Source organism: Sparus aurata, chromosome 22, assembly GCF_900880675.1.
Source record: "Sparus aurata chromosome 22, fSpaAur1.1, whole genome shotgun sequence".
Classification (NCBI taxonomy): Eukaryota; Metazoa; Chordata; class Actinopteri; order Spariformes; family Sparidae; genus Sparus; species Sparus aurata.
In genome coordinates this window covers 2,848,512-2,863,585 of record NC_044208.1, presented here as the reverse complement: position 1 = coordinate 2,863,585, position 15,074 = coordinate 2,848,512, and the positions used below count along the sequence as shown (strand labels likewise).

The 15,074-nt window shown below is 42.9% G+C and overlaps 1 protein-coding gene across 3 annotated transcripts in view; it reads left to right on the top strand.

Annotated features, from left to right (window-relative positions):
- Nucleotides 1-15,074, top strand: part of bach2b (BACH transcriptional regulator 2b) — a 106,100-nt gene that overhangs the window by 76,528 nt on the left and 14,498 nt on the right. For all 3 annotated transcript variants that reach the window (XM_030405124.1, XM_030405125.1, XM_030405127.1), the window contains one exon: nt 10,290-11,801. In XM_030405124.1, coding sequence (XP_030260984.1) covers nt 10,290-11,801 — 1,512 coding nt within the window. The remainder of the gene's footprint in view (nt 1-10,289; nt 11,802-15,074) is intronic.

Below are 15,074 nucleotides of genomic sequence, written 5' to 3'. Positions count from 1 at the left end.
TAATGGTGACTCACAGGGACAATCTGTAAGATATGGCCAGAATGTTTGCTTAAAACATTGAAAAAATTAACTAACACTGTACTGCATCCCATCTTGAAACTGGCATCTGTCAGTCTCAGGGACTGATTTTGGTTTGGTGTCCAGACATGTTCAGCTGAGCCCAGTTGTCTGTGGTGAGTCCCTCTGTGTTCTGAGGTCTTGGTCGTAGCAAAGTCTATGGCCACTGGCTCCACAGCTAACTGAACCATAAGCTACGGTAATTAGTTAATGGTAGCTAGTTACAGCCAATGATAGACAATTTACACATTTGAAAGTAGCAACATGTCAAAAAGTAGGTTGTACTAATGGTATTGAGGGACAGGGTTAGGGATAGCCTCAGTGGCTCCCCCCACCCAAAATCATAAATTAGGCAGTTTGGAAAAGGGTGGCAGCTCATGACAGTTCCAATTCCATGCATGTAGACTCACACTCAGCCAGGAACACCAAAACCATAAAGTGCCAGTGGAAGAGAGAAATGAGAGAGGTTAAATCCAGCACACTGGTCTGAAGGCACACTGGTCCAGGCATTGTTGGCCAGTGTTAGAAAGGCAGAAATGCAGGACAGTTGTGGGTTATTTTGGGGCAATCTGTCCATTAGATCTGGTTATATCTCCTTATGGAATAAAATGGAAGTCAAGTGCAAATATTGGGTTCAAAAGAGAGGTCAGGTGGTCACCAAAACTCCCTTGTGATCTCCCCGTATGGATTATACATTTTCAAATCATATTTACTGGGAATCTTACCAGTAGTTGTTAAGATGCATGGATACGCTAACATGTTGGCGGCAATTAAAGACTGGCCTCATCAGAAAAATCATGTCACTGTTGGCTCTTTCAAGTGCAAGTGACATATTTTATATCCACCTGAATAGTGACCTGTTGTGGTTATGCAAATAATGATGGTATTCTCTTGGATGCAAAGGAGAAATCTGTGGGACTTCAAAAACCTTGTAAAGGACGGTTGAGAATGCAAAGCATTAGACTGCATTTAAAGTGAAACTCTCGCCAAAAAGCAACCAAGGCTTTATTTGTGATTGAATATCAGTCAAACCTTCGTGTAAATGGATAATTACGACGAAAGAGGCACTTTTAAGATTTTCCGGGCAAGCTAATTTTCAATGGGGTGCAGGGGCACTTTTACGCTAGCACCAAATCGCTATTTTTAAAACACTGAGAAGACTCGACACAACATGAGACATTGCTCGTAGTATCACCAGGGTCTCTACACATGAACACGAGCATTGAGAACATTTTCTGTTCAGTTTGTGTACGCAGAGTTTACTAAAAAGAAGGTTTTTGGACTAGTCACCATAGGAGCTGGATCTCCGGCGTGCCGCCGTCAAGACAGACCAAAAAGTGTTGATCCCTGAGTGTGACCTAACAGGCAGGAGAGTAATGGTGGACCTACTACCTGTTAGGTAGTGTCGCACTCGGGGATCGACACTTTTCGTCTGCCATGAGGGCGGCACGCTGGAGGTGCTACTGCTAACGTGAGTTGTCCAAAAACTTACTTTTTAGTAAACTCTGCGTACACAAACAATGTTCTCAATGCTTGTGTTCATGTGTAGAGACCCTGGTGATACTACGAGCAAAGTTTCATGTTGTGTTGAGCCTTCTTAGTGTTCTAAAAATAGTGCCCCTGCACCCCATTGAAAATTAGCTTGCCCGAAAACAAAACTATGGTAAATCTTAAAAGTGCCTCTTTCGTCATAATTATGCTTTTACGCGAAGGTTTGACTAATATTCAGTCACAAATAAAGCCTCGGCTGCTTTTTGGCGAGAGTTTCACTTTAAGCAAACTTGTTGTTTTGAGATAGACCTGAGACAGGCACATGTAATGCTCTTGCTTTGGTTTAGAAGCAGTGATGATCCATCCACCGCCTGAGGTCAAAGTCTATCAGGGCTCAACCTGCACAATACCGGCTTATCTGAGGGGGCCTCGCTTGGACTGGCCCCACACTGAGTGCATGGCCAGGACACTGTCACACAAACACAGCCTATAAGACAGACGGTGGAAGCCAGGAGCCAGGGACAGAGCACTGCCTTCTTTAAGACAGGGGTTGGGTGGTAGAAGATGAAGAGAAGTGGTAGAGAGAGGAGTGATGGGCTGCAGTGGTAGCACTGGCACTAATACCCAACCCCCTCAGTCCAGCAGGGGGTCTCTCTTTCTCTGCCAACACAAGGACACATCGCATGACGCAAGCTGACAGAGAAAATCTGAGTGTCTGAGTGTTAGAGGCTGGGTGCAGGAGCACCTTGAGCAGCAAGCCTTTAGGTGACAGCCTGCAGTGTGATCTCCATGTTTATGCCCTTTGTATTTAACCTCCACCTCTGCATGGCTAAGCAGCAAACATTTCCCCTTAATGAAAGGAATACACAGACTTTCATCAGTCCTGGCTGAATACCCTTTTGAGATATTTTTTAGTTTTGTTTTTTGTTTTGTGTTAATATACTTGAAGAAATTAAAGGATTGATTATAATAACTGTATGGCCAGAAATGTCCAAACGGAGTCTTGAAAGTTGAGCATGGTTTTTAGGTAGTGTAGAGGTGGGGTTATGTCCTCCCCAGTGTCTGGCCTGTGCAGTAAGCTGCACTGGGAGAGGATTAAGACATACACTATCTGATTTAATCCACCTTAAGGGGGGCACTACTTACCCACAGCTCAGCACCAGGAATGTCTGAGCTTCTGCTGTCACTGAGGATGACACTTTCCTTACGTTTACAATTCTCTCATTGTGAAAACGTGAAAATGTATTCACTGTGCTGAGCACCTCTTTGTTAACACTCTAATGTGCACTAAAAAGTTGTACATATATATTCTGCAACTAAACTATTGGACTTAATACTAGAACCAAGAAGACTTTAGAAGACTGATGTAGCAGCAGGTCTTCTGGCTTGTCTTATAGGCTGTGTAAGTGTGTTAGTTAGAGGAGTTATGGTTGGGGCTGGGTTTTACTTATATTACATTTTTTCATGACTAAAACCCAACCCAAACTGTTTTACACCAGAAACATTCTTTTGGACAATGTATTTGCTGCAAACTACACATTTTTTGAGAGTTTGTGTTTCAACTGCATGTTTCATTAAGTAAAATTTTCTATTTTCAGTTAACAACATTTTAACAACGCTTTCTGCATCTGTCTGGTAAGGTTTAGTCACAAATATCACTTGGTTAGGTTAAGGAAAGATCATGTTTTGGCATGAAACGCCTGTTTTGTTCAAAACAAACATGGCTTCACACTTACAAATGTCTCAGAAACATTAACTACCAAAAAAATGTTTCGGCCAACTGGGCTGATCTGGTACACTGGTCATTTTAGAGAGCAAACTTAATGCTTCAGCTTGAAGTTACCCTTCCTCAGTACATATCTGTGTCATAACAACTAATCAAATCTAGGGGGGCAGACATTTTTGATGTAGAGCTTTTGTGTTAAAGTGATTGATGTTGTTCTATTTAATACTTAAACATCGTTGAAAAAGAAACCCATCATTTGCTATGTCAGCTTCTTTGCACACCTATATATTTAAATCCTTGATACAAGTTGTGTATACAGTGATTTTTTCCAAATAAACACTTTTCCCTTCACTCAGGCAGCTATTTATTTCAGTTAATTTTCACTAACAGTACTTTTCTGATGTGGTGCAGTAGCTTTTGCTTTCAGATATTATCAGTTTTTTGGGCCTGGTAAATGATACAGTTTGTCTTCTTTTATCTGACTGTTTGATGGGTTCATAAGTTACTGTATTTCTGCTCCAGCTGTCTTTGTGAAATACTTTTGCCCAAGAGCTTTTCTGTTCTATGGCAGGCCTTTCTCCCTGCACATCTCCTCCAGCATAACAGCTTAACCCCCAATGGTGTTATGACAGCGTACAGTACATTGCCTGTTTCATTTCCATTAGTGCTGTGACTCAGGCTCCTTATTGTTTGTCTGCGAACACAGAGGTTAATGTCAGGTTACTCAGCAGATCTGATGTTAAAGCGTCAGCTGCTCCCTCCAATGGAGACAGAGTGTTTTCTCCTGCGTGGGGAAGCACTCCATTGTCATGCCATGCCATGTCCTCATTAGCATGCATGACATGCAGGAATTCACTGGAGGACATTTGCATAAATTAGCCCTCTCCTCTATGGAGGCGAAAGGCCGCTGTACGAGAGGAGCACTGGGTGAGAAAAGAGGAGAGTGATTTAGGGAGGAGATGGTATAGTATTGGTCCGCCTGTTTATGAAAGGATATTTTGCAAGCTTCCTAAAAATGTCATGAGAATTGAGCAGGTCTATGATCGGCCTCTGTCTACAATTTGCTGCCCTGTACTGGTATAGTCAGTCCTCTCCAGACGCAGAGCAGGCCTGTGTTCGCCTAAAATGGCCCCAATCTGTCAGGTTGATGAATTTGTCTCTTTGTCTTAACTCGTACACTAACTGCTGCCAACAGCTGAAATGCTTCAAATGTCATGGCAGTCAGCTAATGACCAGGAAACACTCTGTGTATCCTCCCTGTCCTCCTCTTCTTCCTTAAACACTTTGTTTCCTACACTGTGACCATCTCCCTTCCTCTTTCATTTTGCTCTGAACTCCATCCATCCTCCCTCAGTATTTACCCCCTCCCTCTCTCCATCCTGTGTTGCTCCCTCAACGCGTTCCTTCATTAGGCTGCTGTGCTGGTTGTAACAGTGGAGTAATCACATATGGTGCAGGGTACACATAAAGATGCACTCCCGCAGGCAGCAGCTGCTGATACTAGCTGAAAATAGATCCCTGGTACGCTCAGCACTTTTCCTCCAGCAGCTTTGCTGTTTATCAGCAGCCCAGGAAGCAGCCGGCCGCCCAGACTCATTTAAACCACCACAGTGGCATGGCTTGATCTAGGGTAACTAACTGCATGTCTGTCTGTCTGTCTGTCTGTCTGTCTGTCTGTCCATTCTGTCAGATCTCAGAATTCTCTTGGAGACTCTACTTCTTTTTGCCAAACAGTCTCTCTCCTTTTTTTTCTTGTCTCCTCATGAATTATGAAAGTATGATATTATGAAAAGTAAGAAAATGACTGTTTTTATCAAAGTTATCTGGTGGATTTGAAGATAGCCACTGGATACTACAGCATCAGCTCCCCCATTGGTAAATCCCACTGTAATTTTTCTAGTAGATCCAGAAATGTTTAAGTTCAAAGTTGTCTGGAAAGACGATGGCATTTACCAGGCAGAAGGTCTAATGAAAGGGTGGTGCTGGCTGCATTATGGGCGATGTAGGATCCGCTGTTTGGAGAGATTGACCCATCTAGGGACTAATAATCAGGAGAGCACTGCCTCTGCTGCACAGATTTTGACATTTATTTTATCTGTGTCTCGAAAGTCCCCTAGTTTCATGGACATTTAAGTAAATCTCTGGGGTACCCCATTTATGCATAAATTAAAAAATGATGAAATGTTTTCATTTCATCAAGATTGTTATACTAGCTTCATGATCTGAAATCAAAGACCCTAAAGGGCACATACAGTATGCCATCATATACTGTAAGCGAATAAAAGGATTCAATGGATGCATTACAGCTTACATAAATGTCTATATGGTCATTTGTGGGGTTTCAAAAACAAGAAGCCCACTCAAGACATGGGGTCCGACAGCTCTGTGGGGCCCAAAATGCTGGACATACATCATTGCATTTTAGGGGAAGGGTTAAGGTTAAGGGTTTAGGCCTAGGTAAGTAGTGGTTAAGATAAGGCTCAGGAATTGTATGTATGTGTATGTGATGTCCCTACAAGCAATGGAAACAAGGGTTCGTGTGTAGTGTGTGTGTGTGTGTGTGTGTGTGTGTGTGTGTGTCGATGTTCCTGAGCAGTGCTGCAGATAGTCCAGTCAATGCCTCTACCCTCCCCCAATCCGTCACACTCAGACACACACCACACACACCCACCCACCCACTTACTCTGGCACAGGCACACACACATACACACACACACACACACACACACACACACACACACACACCATCCCCCTCACAGATATGGAGTCAGCAGCTTCCTTTTTAACAATGACTGATATGCCCGTTGCTGTTGGACTGTCTGTTAGCCAGACCTCATGGCAAGGTGCTTTAGACCAGAGGCATGCTGGGAGGCTGCAGCTGGTAGATGCACTGGATTAACACACGAAGGATGGAGCTTCAACTATCAGGGCCAGTTTGAGTGCTCCCTGCAGCTCCGAAAATACAGAAATATCTTAAATTAATTATTGGTAGTAGTCGCATCATACATTGTATTGCATTACAATATGTAAAACTGTATGCAAACATATGTGTATTTAGTGTATATCTCACATCTGTTAAAACTGGTGCTGGTATGATGCTTTACATCATAAACATGTGTTTGTAATCTTATCACAGCAACAGAGATATGAGCAGATGTGTTTTAAAAAAATAATCTACATTAATTAAGATTTAAACCAAAAATCAGCAACACCAGCAACAAACACATCTGATTCTGCCAGAAAATGCCGGAGAATTGACTTATTAACCAATCTGAGAATTATTTCAAGCTGCCACAGTCCATCTGAAATAAACGTTGACAGATTTGATAGCTGTTGTGGTCAAGAAGAAGCATCTCACTTCACGGTGCTAATTACATCATGAAATAAGAGACATATATTAAAGCTTTTCAGCAGACTCACAGATAGTAGTATCTTCTAATTAGGAACTGTGGTTCATGGAAGAGAACAATGACAAAAAATGTATTCAGGTTTTGCCAGAAAATAGTTGAAATACAACATTTTGTTGCTAGAGTGGTTGCTATGGACTCTCGCTGGAAACACATAGCTTGCACGTTTGAAGCATTTTCTTTTTATCAGTGTTATGTCATGTGTCTGTATGATGGTGTTTTCACAAAGAATCTTAAATTCTGTATTCTCCCAGTGTTGACGTACAGTATGTTTTCTTCAGTCATTGCCACCCTTAACATTTCTCAACAAGCGTTTTGGATAGCAAAAGGGCTAAAGTACAAGTCATCCACAGCCATCGTTGCTATGCTAGTCCTTTTTGCTTTCTCTGTTCCACAACTGTAATCTATGTCAAGCTCCTTGTGGCTCTGTGTAGCTATTACACACTTCAATGTGATGACTGGCTTGCAGTTCACCTCAAGGTGTTTATCCGGATTGATACATTTAACTAATCCTATGTTTTAGCCCACAGTAATCACATTATTTAAAAAAAACCTTTTCCCACTGATTTCAGAATCAGAATCAAAATTCCTTTATTGTTCCGCAAACGGGGACCTTTCTTTGCCACAGCAGCCAAAGTACAGTACCATTACAATAAACAGTAATATTAGAATAAAAATAGACAATATAATAAAAAAGGTAAGAAATATTATAGACTTGTGTGTGTATATATAAATATATATATATATATATATATATATATATATATATATATATATATACATATATTGCACGTTTATATATATATACATATATATATATGTATATATATATAAACGTGCAATATGAACATGTAATTATAAATAGTGTGGTAGTGTGTTGTTAATTACAAATAATAAATATCAAAAAATTGTCCAGACAAAAAATGAGAAATGGGAAATGAGTTGTGTATAGAGTTTGTATTGCACAGTGAGGTCTACTGGGAGCAGTGCTTGTTGTAAAGTCTGACAGCAGCTGGAAGGAAGAACCTGTGATACTTCTGATTTGAGGGTTTAAGCATGCTGGGGGGGTTCTAATTTGACTGATTCCTATATAAACGCAATATTTCTCATTTTTACTACTTTTAGGCACTCAGTTAATAAAAACTGAGGAAAAATGTGGGAATTGGTTGAAAGACTTGGTTCTGATACTACTGATGAAGAATTCTGAATTTCCCCACCAGAACCTATTCTGGGCAGTGCGGCTAAAGGTTTTGTCCTTTTTGGAAATAAAATGTACAGAAAATCAAAATAATGAAAAGTACAAATTCATGTTGGCAGTTATTTTCATTGACAAGTAAGAGGTCAGTATATCTTAATTCCTTGCTACAACACTGCAGACCGATAACATGTGAGCTGCATTAAGATCATCAGTCACAAGCGCAGTATTAACGTCAGTGTGTGCTCAAGGCAATTTTTAATAGTATCATCTGACCACAGTTTAAATCCAGACTCGATTTAGTACAGTTGTTTGGACATATAATCTTGCAGATCATTGAGTTTAGCTCAAAGTCAAGATGGGTGTTTTACAGTTTGAAGCTGTAGTTCTCATATCTGTTCTTTAATCACATAATCCCCGTCTGTATTTTGGGGTCATGTTCCATTCAAATTGGAAGAGACACATCCTCCATTGTGCTGTTAAAATCTGAGCCTCCAGCATGTATTATCTCTAATTTCACATAACATTTTTGGAAAGTGAATAAGGAAGAAGTCAATAAAGTACTGGCTCTACTTTGTTCAAACCTCTAAAAAAAAAAAACAAAGCAGAAACCTAATGCGCATGTTTATCTCTCCCTGAAAATCCACACAACCAGATGATTTAATGCATTCTTTGACTCATTCGATGACCTCAAGCTATTTTTTACAGACATATTTGTGTTCCCTCATGCATACTGCTTAGCTGTTTTTCCGGGCGGAATAAAAACCACGGAGTAAACTCTGTGGTTTTTGAAGTCTGATTACTTCGGGGGGAAAATCCTTTTTTACAAGTGGGTTGTCTGGCAAAGGCCACTGGACCTTAAGAAGCTGCAGCAGTGATCACACAGTGGATACCGTTCCACCTAGAGTAATTCATCTTCTCGTTTCCTCCGACAAAGGCAGCAAAACAATCAGTAAACAGCGGGCTCATTAAAACTACATTGTGCAGCTCATCCCCTACATCTGCGAGCCTCTGTTAGTTACTGACTTTACATCACTCAGCCTCTGAAAAGGTGCTTTGTAGAGCAAACAATACCATCAAAGATTCAAAGTGAGCCCATTGTAATTCCATTTGCAAGCTCACCTTCTGTGTGTGTGTGTGTGTGTGTGTGTGTGTGTGTGTGTGTGTGTGTGTGTGTGTTGTGTGGTTTGATTGCATTCCCCAAGCGTCCAACTGTAATTTATTTGTCACCAGAGAATGAACCAGGATAAAGCTGCAGGGATTGGGCACTAGAGCCTTTAGTAAAGTGATGAAAGCAACCTAGTGTGAACCTCACACTGATCTCCAAACAGCAGACAAACCTCGCATTAAAGCCGGCTTCTCTGGGTCCTTTCTCTCGTCTGTGTGCTCAGTGACAACAGCAGCAGAGGGCGGCCTGGACTTCTGCAGGCTCAGGAGTTTACCTAATTATCTGGCATTAAGTCTAAATGGAAGGCTTCCCTCTATCATCCTGCACCACATGGCCACAAGGGGGATAAGCTGTAGTCTTACAAACCATTAGGCTTTACCGGCACTTGACCTGAGGATGCAGGGCACTGACACAGAAAGTGAGGCTGGTGGGCTGTAGTACAGAGTACTGGCCGACACGCTCATGTCGTAAATGTGTTGAAGGCAAAATGGGTAAGCAAAGCAGTTTTGTAACTGTAGGTCCCAGGTATAATAGGGGCTGGATATCAAACCTAAAAAATGTGTTCATAGTACCAACAGTTTACTGTCAAATGCCAAAAGTTGGCATCTGATGTTTCTGAGGTTTCAAGATTCAGGCCATTTTATTCAGGATGCTAGTGTTTAAACGATATTTAACCCATGAAATGTTTAAAATGTTAGCTAGGTATGAGCATCAAAGCTCTTGGAACTGATACCTAGCTGAAAATGTGACTTTTGGATTCTTTTACGAGAATTACTGTTATGTGACAATTTAGCAAAGCTCTTAAGGCAACATTTTCTACATAGACCCCTACCTCCAACAGTGAATAGAGTAACTGAATGATTATTAAAAGGAACATTTGTGCTTACACGTCCTTCTTACCTCCTATAAGTAGGGGTTTTACAAATACAAAGCAGTGACATGAGGGGGTGTAGGCACAGCCAATGATGTGACCACAGCACAGACAGTGGTAGACTGCTGGAATGTCCCACAGGTTGTTATTATGGCCATGAGGCTGGACACACAACCTGCCAACATCCCCAGAGCACCAGTTCTTATTTACTGCTGTATAGAATGTTCAGTGCTGACCCCATAAAAAGATTAACCGGTACTTTACAGTGTTTGTTTATGGTCGTTGGAGCTGTCAGGTTTTCTCACCACACTCCAAGTGCTTTGAACAATGGCTGCGCTGATGGTAATGCTGGCAATTTCCCTGTTTTTTTGCAGGTCACTGCCAGGGGATTCGCCCCATTGTTGCAGTTTGCCTACACTGCTAAGCTGTTACTCAGCAGAGAAAACATCCAGGAGGTCATCCGCTGTGCTGAATTCCTGCGCATGCACAACCTTGAGGACTCATGCTTTCGCTTCCTGGAAGCTCAGCTGCGCAGCGAGGAAGATGGCTTGCTGCTCTGTCACAAGGTGGCGGCAGAGGTGAACAACTCAGAGGATGAGAGCATGCAGTCAGAGGTGGAAAGGCCCAACTCCCCCAGAGTGCGCCGATGTGCTGACGCCCTAACCTCCTTTCGACACCCTGACGATGATCGGTTAGCAGTGGCTGTGCCCAGTAACTTCGTGGATGGCCGGCTAGACTTTGATCGGCACGGAGCATCAGACCTGCCACGATGCCCTAAGTACAGGAAATACCAGTGGGCCTGCAACAAGCACAATAATGACACCTCCTCAGACACCAGTACCTCAGGTTTTCCAAGCACATTAAAGGAGAGCAGCGTTGGTGGGGCAGTGCCGGGTCAGGGCAGGCTGCCTTTGACCCAGATCAAAGTTGAACCACAGGCAGAGGAAGAGGCCATCTCATTGTGCCTGTCAGGGGATGAGCAGGACGTCAGGGATAAGGACAGTGTGACTGCCATGGAGATGGAAAACCCAATATCTGTGGAAAGAACCAAGAGAACCAAGTCCCCTTCCTGCCTCCGAGCCTTCTTCAAGAAAGGGGTTGACCTACCCAGTCTGCCCAATACATCACAGCAGCTATTCACCAACAGACTTGTCTGCCCCCAGGACAAAGGAAACTCTCAGGGAGATCACAAAAAAGACTTCAGGCCTTTCACTGGGGAGCTAGATCTGTCTGTTACATCCCCAAAAGACATGGATGGTTTCCCTGCTGGGTTGTCCCTCAAGTCCGCTTCGTGTGATGGGGTCTGCAAACAAGAAGTTGAGCTAGACCGTCGTAGTGTCATATTTTCCTCAGGGGCCTGCAACCGTCTGGGTACCCCAGCGCATTCCTACCCTGGTGGGAACTCTTTGGAGATGGAGCTCACGGAGCACATGCCAAAGGGCGTGTGGGCTGGAGCCAGCCAGTCCCTCCCTACCACCCAGACCTATTCTCCCTGCACCACCTCCTCTGAGCCCCCAATCCTGTGCCGCCCACGACCCAACACCAGCTGCCCAGTGCCAATCAAAGTGTGCCCACGCTCGCCGCCTTGTGAGACACGCACTAGGACTTCCAGCTCCTGCTCCTCATACTCCTATGCGGAGGACGGCAGTGGAGGCTCGCCCTGCAGCCTTCCCCAGTTTGAGTTCTCCTCCTCGCCATGCTCCAATGTGGCTCGCTGCCTCAATGTGGACCAGCAAGAGCAAAGTGTGGGTGGAGATGCTCTTTTTAACCAGGTGCGGCCCAAGATCAAATGTGAGCAGTCCTATGGCATCAACTCTAGCGACGAGTCGGGCTCCTTTTCAGAGGGTGACAGCGAGTCCTGCCATGTACAAGAGCAAGGGCCAGAGGTGAGTGTAAAACATTGTCTTTCACATGTGTAGCCATGACCATCAATTCCACCATGGCTAATTATATCGCAGTGGCCTGCTCTCCAGGTCTGTATTAGCAGTCATTAAATCATCATGTAATTGAAGCAGGAGTGTTCAGTACAAGATTTACAGCACCACCAAAGGCCACAGATGTGCTTTGATATTATTAATCTGCTTTACGCACTGCTGGAGATCTGTGTAATGGTTTGAATATGTGAGCCTAAATGCACTAGGACAGTCTAGGAAGCTGTGATGCTGTTTTTTAAGACAGTGATCATGTGGTCAGACAGTGTGTGTGTGTGTGTGTGTGTGTGTGTGTGTGTGTGTGTGTGTGTGTGTGTGTGTGTGTGCAAGGGGTACTACAGGCAATTGTAAGGTCAGGATTCTCCCAGGGCAGAACTTCCCTCTGAAGTGATTCCCTCTGGCTCTATCTGTCTCCCTGCCAGTGCCAACAAGCATAACTAGCTCATTTTATCCAGCAGAAACATTGACATTTGCATGTAAATATGCATATGCTAATCCTCCATGTAGCTTTGCCGACTTCTGACATTTCTGATCTATTGATAATTAGCTGTGATGCTCAGCCACAGTGAAGCTATGAGGTGGGTCGAAAAGGGATTAAAACCAATACTTCAGAGCAGGGACGTGCTTATCCATAAAGTCTTAATTGAGCGGTTGCAGTGAGTTGAATGTGAGTGGGCAGGAGTCTCATGACAGCACTGTAGCACAGCTCAACAGTGCTGACAAGGATGAATAGCCAATCCTCTAATCATCCTCTCCTAATCCAGCTGGGCAGACGTCCTCATAGCTGCAGACTAGACGACTGTTGTTGTTTACCTGGTAAAGATCAGTGAGGGACCCTCTAACGCAGGTGTAATAATAACATTGAAATGAGCAGATTTCCCACCCCAGGGAAAGTAGAAGACAATAAAGCAAATAATAGCTTTGCTTCCATTTAGCAATGCTGTTTACTCATTTTAATAATCAAAATTTCCATCTGTATCTCAGTGAGATCATCTTTCAATGAGATATGCTGTTGTCGTCAGAGCAAAACCTTGTATCTCCAAAACGTCTTTCAATCAACCAAGTCGCAAGAATAAGTGTAAGAGAACATTTCTGCAACCCATGGATACATTGAAACTTTTCATTTTTTAGATTCAATTTTATATTTCATGTTGGGCTTACGCTTACAACAAGGTTTAGGCACAAAAACCCCTTGGTAAGGGTTAGAGGTTAGGTAGGGACTAAAAGTGATACACCCTAGTTACTGGGGGTATCTGCACGGACACAGGTTCATTGTAACTTTGCATTTTGGTTCAGGCTTGGGTTCCCAGAATCCACCTTTCTCTCCACCTCATGACATGAAAGTCAGGTCACAAACATGTAATCTGAACATTTTGTGACACATATAGTAAAAAAAAAAGTCAATATAGTACATGTGACACACATATAGGGTCTTTATCCTATCGACTGGGCTGCTCAAATACATAGCGGAGCTTGGAATAGCCCCCCCCCCCCGGATGGGATTTGAAATGCTTTTACAATAAATTATACATCACTGCAATCAGTTGTGAGGTTTTCACATCATCATGTGTTTTTCTCTATACTGTCATATGTTGTTACTGAGCTTGAACTTACAACCTTTGGCTCCTGGAGGCTCTGTGTTAACCACCAGGCCATCTTGGCTTTAGTGATATTAAATTCAGTGGTGTTTGCTCGAGGTGTGGGCAGAATTATTTTTGATGAGCTTGGTGGAGAGGGTAGCTCTAAGTGCACAGGGGGAGCAGAAAGGGAGAGATGGAGACAGTGGTAAGTTGCCATGGTGATAGGATTCACAGAGAAAGTCAGTGTGTTGCAAGGGTTGGATCTAGATGACAGGATTGTGCTTTTCCGAGAAAAAAATACAGTTCCCCTGCACAAACAGAGCTGCAAGACAAAGAGACTTAGCAGTAATGTGTAATTATTACCATTGTAGTGTGGTACACAACACGCATCACCATCAGATTTATGGGCCTTTGAAGGGCCTACTGAAAGCACTGCCATAAATGGTGAGGGATTGATTTACGGTGCTGAGCTATCAGCTGGGAGAGCAGCCTACAAATGACTCAGACACATTTCAGTTCCCTTTTTCATTTTTTTGTGTGGGTACGACTGTGTTTACAGTATATATGTTTGTGTCAGGCATTGTTGGCGCTTCATTACTCCACACAATATTCTCAATATTCAAATCTCTCAGACAAATCTCTATCACAGGCTGTTGATCAAATTCCTCTTGAATGAATGTTGCTCTTCAGTTTAATGCATTGGTGGAGGTCACAGAGAGGTACTTGCAAAATGAAGCTCAGTGTTAGGTTACTCCCCCTTGGCCCTTATGTGGTGAAGAAATGCTACCTCATGCTTCCTGGGTCACTGTTTTTCCGACCAGCCCTCTCTGTAATTCTGCTGTACAAACAAACACAGAGAGAAGGCAAATGGCAGAGGGGAAAGCAGCTATGATAAAAATAGCTGCAGACCCAGATTGTGGACTGGACACAATGAATCCCGATGAGGAAGGAAGTTGTTAAAGTGCTGGCCAGTCTGACCGAAGCCTAGTCATTCAAGGCAGCCAGAGTCACTTGAGGTCTGTGGGTAGCTCCTGCTCTGTGGTTATAGGCTGTTGTGTTCATATGGGCCACATCTGTGTAGAGAACTATCAGCAGCTTCACACAGCACACAGCTAAGTCACCTTAAAGGAGAGACTGTAGTTTAGATCTGTCTCAGAGTAAATTTGTCTTCTTTACTATGACAGCGGTAATGTACACTGCCAGAATCAAAGTCTGACTTACCTCTTACACAACAGTAATGATGGAATTACATCTAATTGTATTGCGCTTCATGTATATTGTGTCAGGGAAAATACCTTGTTTTAGACATTTTGTAACTCTACTAACCCTTCAGAAAATTTGACTGAGCTGTGAAATTCAATATGAGTAATTATAAATGAAAGATAAAGAGTGATGCCTTTAGTCTGGACAGTATGAATTATGTAGTGACAGATGTGGTTATCTCATTGTTCATTGTCCTCAGCTAACATTACAGTACTGTGTAACGTCAGTCAACATGGTCTGTGTTACTCATACATTTTGTTTTCGGCATATGTTTCCATTATTGCCAAAAAGTTTGAATTAAACTCATGGCAATAAAACACCTTCTTGCTCAGTTTAGTTGCCTAGCTACACACAGGGGTTTTGTCTCTGTAGTCAGTCTGATATG